This window comes from Cavia porcellus, unplaced genomic scaffold (genome assembly GCF_034190915.1).
Source record: "Cavia porcellus strain 051 isolate PalLab524CR breed Dunkin Hartley unplaced genomic scaffold, mCavPor4.1 scaffold_9, whole genome shotgun sequence".
Taxonomy (NCBI): Eukaryota; Metazoa; Chordata; class Mammalia; order Rodentia; family Caviidae; genus Cavia; species Cavia porcellus.
Window position 1 is genome coordinate 16,572,633 of NW_026947492.1, and position 8,961 is coordinate 16,581,593.

General features: G+C 39.8%; 1 protein-coding gene across 1 annotated transcript; it reads right to left on the reverse strand.

Moving 5' to 3' along the window:
• Nucleotides 1-621: 621 nt before the first annotated feature.
• Nucleotides 622-1,551, reverse strand: LOC100727131 (olfactory receptor 8B4-like). Its single transcript, XM_003472605.3, has one exon. It carries the CDS (start codon nucleotides 1,546-1,548, stop codon nucleotides 622-624), a length of 927 nt encoding a protein of 308 aa, XP_003472653.2. The 5' UTR covers nucleotides 1,549-1,551.
• Between the last annotated feature and the right edge of the window lie 7,410 nt (nucleotides 1,552-8,961).

Consider the following 8,961-nt stretch of genomic DNA (forward strand, 5'->3'; position numbering starts at 1 on the left):
ATCTACCTGTGGTTACTATATCAAGGCCTAGAAGTTTCAAAATTTTGAGAGAGTAGATTTGGGTTTTGATTTATCTTTACATACCAGGTCATGCAGGCTTCCTTTTCTGTGTGAACACATGTCTGTGAAAGGTAAATGCATGGTTCTCCTGCCTAAACAGCCTCTCTAAGTGTTAGGAAGTGAAATTATATATAGCATCAATGAATTTACCTTTGGTCTTTTAAGGTTGCTCACGCACCTGAAGAAAGAGTATTCCTGGACCTCTGTACTGCTGCTTGATCCTTCTCCTGGGAAGAAATGCTCTTGTTTGAGTAAACACATTATGGTACAAAAAATATTAGTACACATGGAGCTTCAGATTATTTTACTCTTGGATCTAACATGGGGTCCAATAAGCAATGGGAAATTAATAGATAAACAGTTGCATCCAATCAGCTAATTTAAATGATACAATATTGTCAATGATGCAGAAAATACAGGCAAAAGTCTCTGATTTTTTTAAATTGAAAAGAAAAACTGGTTTGAGGAAAAAAAGGTTTCAACAGCTCCTGTTACAGATGAAACATTCCCTGAGTATGATTCTTACTGGGAAGTAGTGAGCTTACTGGGAAGTCAGACCCACTAGAGCAGCACTTTCTTCAGCATTTTGTTAATGGCAAGTTTAACATCTTTATTCCTCAAACTGTAAATCAAAGGGTTAAGCATGGGAACCACATTGGTATAAAAGACTGCAGCAAACTGTCCTTGTTCCACTGATTCAGAAGAAGTTGTTAAATATGCAAATGCCCCTGACCCAAAAAACAGAGTCACAGCAGTGAGATGGAAGCCACATGTACTGAAGGCTTTAGATCTGCCTTCAGTAGAAGGAATCCGAAGTATGTTGGAAAGAATCAAAGCATAGGAGATGAAGATACTGACACTGGATGCTATGATAAGCCCTCCTACAAAAATGAAAAAAACAAGCTCATTGACATAGGTGCTGGAGCAGGAGAGCTGCAGCAGGGGGAGGACCTCACAGAGGTAATGGTGGATGGCCCTGGAGTCACAGAAGGTGAGTCTCAGCATGCTCACAGTGTGGGCCGTGGCCCCAGAAAAGCCTGTCACATAGGAACCAAGCATCAGCATAGAACAGACCCGAGGGGACATGGTCACTGAGTAAAGCAGAGGGCTGCAGATGGCCACATACCGGTCATAGGCCATTGATACCAAGACGCAGCACTCTGATTGAACTAAGGAGCAGAAGAAGAACATTTGAGTCATGCATCCCACATAAGAGATGATATTCTCTGACAAAAACCCATTCAGCATCTTGGGGGTAAACACACAAGAATAGCAAAAGTCTAAAATGGACAAGTTGAAGAGAAAAAAGTACATGGGAGTGTGGAGGCTGGCACTGAGCCCAATGATGGTGCTCAAGCCCAAGTTGCCCAGCATGGTGAGCACATAGATCCCCAGGAACAGGAAGAAGAGGGGGAGCCGCAGTGCTGGCTGGGCTGATAATCCCAAGAGGATAAACTCTGTCACTGAGGAGCTGTTTCTCGGTGTCATTCTCTTCTGGCAAGTTGTCTGGGGGAAAGAAAGAAAAACACAGAAGTAGAGACAGGAATAGACACGAACAAAGAAAGAGGCTCTGGAGAGTAAGTCAGTGAGTGAATGCCCTCGTCTGGTAGTGTGGGCAGTGTGGCTTTTGCCCCACTTGAGAGATGAAGGCTCAGCCTACCTCAGTTGGCTGCAGAAGGACTCACAGACACAAGTTCTTATGTCCAATATGGTGTCATTTCACTCTCTGCCTTCCTCTCCCAGCCACATATGGGGTTCCCACCTTTGGAGGAAGCTCAAAGTTAAGAGTGTCCCCGCTGGCTCTGCGCACTCCACCTTCCTTCTCTGAGCCTCTTTGGTTCAGTTCACCTCAGAGTCAGTGAGGTCAGGGAAGGGTTCTACACTTCCATGAGCCCTGGAATATGTGTTTAGAGGAAAAGCATCAGGATAAGTGGAATTCTGACCTCTGTCTTCTCTCTCCCTGGTTCTTCTGAGAGCTGGAAGAGCACAGAACAACATCCTTGTTTTGTGACTCTTCTGATGCCTTTGGTGGTGGGAATCAGAGCTGTGACAGATCCAGGGTGCTGCAGGCACAGCAAAGGTTTCTGCTTGTGGAATTTCCCAGGTGGTCTCCACTGACATCAGGAGGAAAAAAAAAAATAGCAACCCTATTGACTGGAACCTCAGCGTTTCTGTCCCAGAGAATTTAAACCAGCTTGACAGTTTCAAGGACCTGATTACATCATTTACCCAAGGGATTTTTTCTGAATTTTGTCTCTCAAGGGAAGACATTACACTACGATTATCAACAGCCTGCATAAATATTCATGTTGCATCTTGGAAACTTGCATTCTACTCAAATTTGTCCTTTACTCTATGGATTTCTCATCATTTAATGCTGTGATTGAGGGCTCATTTTCCTTTTCATTCACTGTGGGAGCCTCAGTATCATATGAATGCAAAATGCCCCCATTTTTTTTCCCCATCATTTCCAAATTCTTACAGGAAACTTTGAGAGGACAAACACCAGAACAAGATTGGATGAAGGATGTAGGTACTCAGACAGTACCCATACCAAAATGCTTTGAGGACCATGAGGTGCTCAGAACAGTGAGATGCCCCAGCAGCTACAAACACCACTTAATCTCAACTGTGCTAAAGGCAACAGAGAAGCCTTGACTACATGTGAGGAGATTAAACTATTAGGCTGCTCATGTAGGGAAGCATGGGGTGGTTCTGCAGACACACAGGGTTTGGGAACACTTGGAAATGTACCAGAGGATTTCTCCTGTCCTTCTTCAGATGGCAGTGCTGTTCTTCATATCACTACAACGCATTCCAGGAAAATCTCAGGAACATGTTAGCATCTGCATTTGTAAGCTTCCACTGAGGCAACTTGAGTCATCCCAGTTTGCCTGGACTGTCCTGAATCACCTCTGTGATCCTTGTTTAATTATTAACAGCATACATTTTCACTCTCAAGAGTACCTGGATCAGAATTACAAATATTATGACAGCCCTACTAAAAAGGGCATCAGAAGTTATTCAAGTCCACTTTGGCCCCGTGGTCTCCTAGACTCACTAGCATCCACCTCTCATCTCTTAGTATTTTTTTGACCTTATTTACCCTCAAAATCCTACATAACTGAACATACCCCTCCTGCACACCTAGTATGATCTCTTCGTTAGACCTCGCCTTCAAAAATAGAACTGAAACTCCAAGCTGCTTCTTATTTTAAACATAGCCACAAACCCTAAATAAAGAAATACAAACTGTAATTACTTACTTAAAAGAGGTGAGAAAAGGAAAAATGAAGAGAAATTACATTGGTACCAGGAATAAAATTAGTACAGTGCCTGACTGTACATTGGTTCACTAACCTTGTTGGCACTATTTAACAAACTGGGACATATTATATATATTTTGAATCAGCATTTCATTGCTAGATGGATATAGTCTCAGTAAAAATGAGTGCATAGATTGATAAGGAACAGTAGCATATTAATAAGATAAAATTCTCTTTAGCCATGAAAGTTTATTTCCCTGATGTTATCAGCTAAGTGGAGTGAAAGACACCAAGCAGAAGAGTTCACGTCTTGTGATCCACCTATGTAAAGCTTAAAATCAGGAAAACTCACCTGTGGTGTTAGAGGTCAGCAATGTTTCTCTGCTGGGCAGCCAAAGGCTAGGGATTGACTGAAACCTGAAGGGTGCATTGAGGTTCTAGTTCTGCTTCTGAGAGGGTAATGTTCCCATTCTGTTACTCAGAGCTATCTAGGTAGGCAAAGGTTTATCAAGCTAGGTGTCTTTATCTTACATTTAAATAAAAACTGTATTTAAAGCCTAAGTGGAAAACAGAAACATAATCCTACCAAACTAGTTTAAGGCTAAAATTACTAAACATCTTTGAGCCATAGTTCCCACATTTAGAAAGTGACCTGAAAACAACTTAATACTGCAGAACATGCAAGAAAAACAACTGTTTTCATGTCCCATCCCTTTTGTGTCTCTTAAAATAAAAACTTGCATTTTTCTTATATAAAGGAGGAAAGAGAATTAATGCACACAGAGCAACTACAGAATCCCTGGCATCATGCTGGTTGTTTTCCAATAGTACATTCTGTTTATGACAAGCATAGAATGTGTGTGCTTGAGGCAGATTGCATTTTACAACGATGGCCACACAGCACACACTCACTAACACAGGACGTGCATCCCACACGCACATGGTGTAGAAGGACTGACAACCTTCCGAGCAAGGGAAGAGTCTTTCTTTCCTACTTCTGACTCTAGGCAGAGTCTTGGATCTTCTCCAACCAGTAGACTGTGGGAAGCGATGCTATGGACATCAAAGTTGAAGTCCTAAAAGGGTCTAGCTTTCATCTGGCACTCTCTCTCTCCCTCTTCTTCCCACTTTCTCTGTCCTCTCTTCCTCTCGTCTCTCATTTTTTTTTTTTTTTTGTCTTTTTCCTTTTTATTGGTACCAGAGATCGAACTCACGACTGCTTGCTGGCAAGGCAGGCGCTTATGCCACTGAGCTAAATCCCCAGTCCGTTCGTCTCTATCTTTTGCCACGTGTATTTCTCTTTTGTCATCATCAGCTTTCAGGATACTCAAGTTTGGAGCGCTCTGGCCTTGTCTTACAGTGCAGGACAAGTCAGCAAATATCTGATCATTGCCCTGGTGTTGAGGGAGAGCAGAAACTTTATGCCTGTGTGATAGTGCGTGTATATATGAGAAAACATTCAAAGGGTGCCCAGAAATTCACCAGTACAAGTCTGAATTACTTGGTCCCAGTCTCCTTCCCTACAGTGCTTTTTGTTCAGTTCTGTACATGAGAGATGTTTTTGACACTTAATTTTATGAACAAAATAGACATTTCTTTTTAGTATTTAATTTCTTATCTATCTCATTTTCTTACTTTGAATGACAGTTTAGCAGATGTGTACCAAAGGCCAGCAACATTAGAGAAATTCGTATGTCTTTTCTTGAGTGTTGAAATCAATTTACTCATCAAGAAATACTTATTGAAGCCATATACTTCCAGTAATATTAATCACTTTATACTCACAAAGAGTTCTCCAAATAAAATTAACTCTGGAGCAAATTTAAAGTTTGCTCTCCCTGGATGCATTGTGCTCTGTTACTTTTGGTCATTTTCTTATGTTATTCCTTCTAGAACACTCCCAATCACTGTCCTATATTCCTCCTCAGACACACAGAGTTACCTCTTTGTTCAATTAATCTTCTTTCTTTGTCAGTCTCCTAGTGAAGCCTTATTTTCTCTATTGAGACTTTTAGCCTCTTAAACCATCTTATGATGCTTGAGTAACAATGTGCACATCATCTTCAGTGTGACTATAAAATCATCTTGTAGTTCATATCAGACTTCAAGAATTTTCAGGACAAAAATCATGTAAATTACTTGTCATTTTATCAAAGGATTGCAATGTTACTGCTGGTAGTGGGTTTCTAACCCTGGAGATACACAGGAGACCTGAGTGTCGAGCAGATAGACAGTGAACACTGTATGACACATTTCTTTTTTGTTAATTCTCTTCTACTAAGCTTTTATCCTAATCATGTATCATGGAACCTAGAGCCCAAAGTGAATAAAATTAATGCTATACTTAATTTATCTGGGTTCCAAAGTGCCATCCATGTTTTGTTACCAAAATTCATCATGAGCATTTGATTTGAATGTACCTTAAGTTAAGCAATACAGCTGGTTATGCGTTCCTTATAATTTTTATAATTGTATATTTTGTGTTCAATTTACCTCTCATAATTTGAACTGAAAATCAACATAATTGTAGCAGATGAGGTTAATGTTCCATGAAAGAAAATTCATTATTAGGAATGCAATTAATGACATTGATTGTCACAATAGGAAGCTGGATTCATTCCTTTGAAAAACAAGATGCAGAATAAGTTAGGAAAACCTTTATTTTCAATTATTAATTGTCAAACACTCTACTTTTTCAACAATTATTCATGTTTCTAACTTAGATGTTGATTTTTTTGTAGATAAGTACTCACCAGTTAATCCATTATTAAGTTTAGTACAGAGGAAAAACACTGTGTCAAGATTGACAAGTAACAGAAAGTGATTCTAGAAATTCATAGAAAGACTTTTAAGGATACAGAAATTTAATGTGAGGTTGTAAAATGATACTTGGATATTTAAAATATTAAGGCAACATCAGAGGACAAGGATAAGATATATTTCAGCCATAGTGTCACATCCTTGTTCCGTACAACTGGCATCAATCCTGAATCCTGTTGTTATCACACAAATGGTCCTCAAGTGTCCCATGTTCACATTGCTGTCAATAAATTTAACAGGTGGAGCATGCTACTGACTGGGTTTCAATGTCACAGCTCTATGCTAGGATTTGGTCTGAATCTGTCCCCCAAATGCTCATGTGCTGGAAGTTTGGTCTCCTGTGAGGGGATGTTGAGAAGTAGCGGACATTTAAGGGGCAGAAACCAGGGGAGGCAAGTAGCTTCTGAGGACACCATCCTGATGGGGGGTTTAGTGCTGGTTTATTGCAGTGAGTTCTTCCTGTAAGCGCACACAGTTGTAAAGCAAGTGTGTTCCCTTGTGTGTCCTTTCTCCACGCACTTGTTTCCCTTTCAGTTTTTCTAACCTGTTGTGGTATAACCCAGGATGCCTTCATGAGAGGCTGATGTCTGGGGCTGCCCAATCTTCATATCTCAGCCACCAAAAAAGAAGTAAGTAAACAAACCCGTTTCCTTTATTTAGTATCTAATTACATTCATTCCTTCCCTATCATTGGGACAAAACACCTGATTCATGCAGCTCAAAAGGCAGTTTATGTGGCTCACAGTTTCCAGTGTGTTCAGTCCAAAGTTGACTGGATCCAAAGCAGAAACAGCATGGTGGAAAGGCCTAGGGGATGGTGACGGCTCATCCCGTGGCAACCAGGATGCAGAGACAGAGAGGAGTATATACAACAAGAAGAGTTCCTCCTTCCAGCTCACATCCTCCATGAACCACCTCCCAGCAGGCACTGCCTTCCAATGGCATGTTAGGTACTGAGCACATCAGTGTATGAATCCATTGTCATGATCCGATCAGATTCCAAAGCTGTACCTATCAACATAGGTGACTTTCTGGGGATAGTTAAGACCCAAACTGTCTTATACTAGCCTTGGTTCTTTCTTATGGCAACACATAGTGGACAAAGACATCCTGTTTTCTGGCTGCCAGCTGGTGTGGTGAGGGTTTTCCTCGCCCCTGCACTTTCCACCGTGGGAAATTGTGTACTGGGTCAGTACACAATTCTACATGTGTGCAAAGACAAGGCACACATTTTCAACTCTAGTTTGTGGCTCTTTACATAGTACCTAATGGAACATGTGGGAGTGGTATACTTGCTGCTTTACATTGCGTGTGATTAAATTGATGTCAAGAATGCATATCATTTTCATTTAACTTCAATTTATTTCCTTGCATTTTTAGATATGGTTTAAAAAATTCTGGCAGAAGCACTGGATATTGATGGGATCAAATACTAAACTGGCTGGCATGTAAAAATGTAATTTCAGAAGGCTCAGCTCTAGCATAGTGAAGAAAAATATAGAATAGTTTTGACTAAGAGTCAATTTTAATTCATGCATGACAGAGAAACGGTTCCTTGTAGAGCAGCACATATAGTGAAGAAATCTTGCTTCTATTTATTCTCCTTTATATTCTCTTTTAAAAGCAATACTATTTATTATTTCTTAAACATAGATCTATTTCTGTCAAAGTGTGTCATTGTCTCCTTATTTTGAGTCACCTTTCTTCTCTTATCTGTGGATACCTGGACAGGTTATAGAATGGTGTTTTAGTTTATTTATAGAATTTTAAAATTTGTCTGACAGTACAATTTTGCATGATTTATCTAGGAGTTAAATGATCTATGTAAAACGTGAAAGTCTACAAGTTTAAATGAAGTTAGAAACTTGCCTTTTACTATGTCCCTTCACTCAGATAATTTAGCATTGCTGGGATCTTTGTGTTGGCATGTGTTGTTTGTTCCAACAAGTGGAGTCTTTGTGGTGATCTAGTTACTGCTGGGTAACTGAAACTCCTGATTCTCCTCTATCATTCTTGTGCTTGTGTGTGAATATGAGGGAATGTGCTTTGGGATGATTCATTATAGCTTTGTGTGGGTGAGGTGTAAGCCTCCTACTCAGCCCCTGCTATTGTGGTTTTGGGTGGGATTGTTTGTACTGTGGTGTCTGGCTGGAATAGAATGTTTATTATCTATACATTTCCATCTAGCTCCAACTATCAAGCACAATTTTGAATTTTCATAAGAATTCTGCTGCTACTTTTATTGTGCTTTGGTTAGGAATAGCACATGTTTGCTTGGACTTTTAAAGCAGATTGTGGATTTTGTTGGCATTTCTGTGTTCCTAGCTTCTTTACGTCCAGATTTGGAGTATATGAAGCCAAAAAGAAAGCCAGAAAACTTCCCATGGTGCTTTCTATGGGTCCAGGATTCACCAGCCAGTTGGCTTTCTCCTTTCTACTCTTCAAAGCCTCCTCATGTTTGTGACTTTCCAATTCTAGGATTATTTTGGCTGTTAGTAGAGGCAGCAATAAGGCAAAGTATGTATTTTGACTCTTTTCAGTAGCAAAATTTTCTTCCCAAAATATATATCGTTTGTTGGTGTATTATTCTAAAAGAGTTTCTCATTTGTTGCAAGAATACTTGCATTTGTTTATTGAAGCACTTTTATGATTACTACTTGACAAAATGTAGATAATTTTAATTTTTTGAAGGTGGCAGCTATAGTTTATTATTTTTTCAAGTTGTAGTTAAATGTGTTTTTGGCAGCATGATTTTCAGTAACATGCTTCATATTTGTTTATTAGTGAGACTATACATTCACAAGAGACTCTTTTT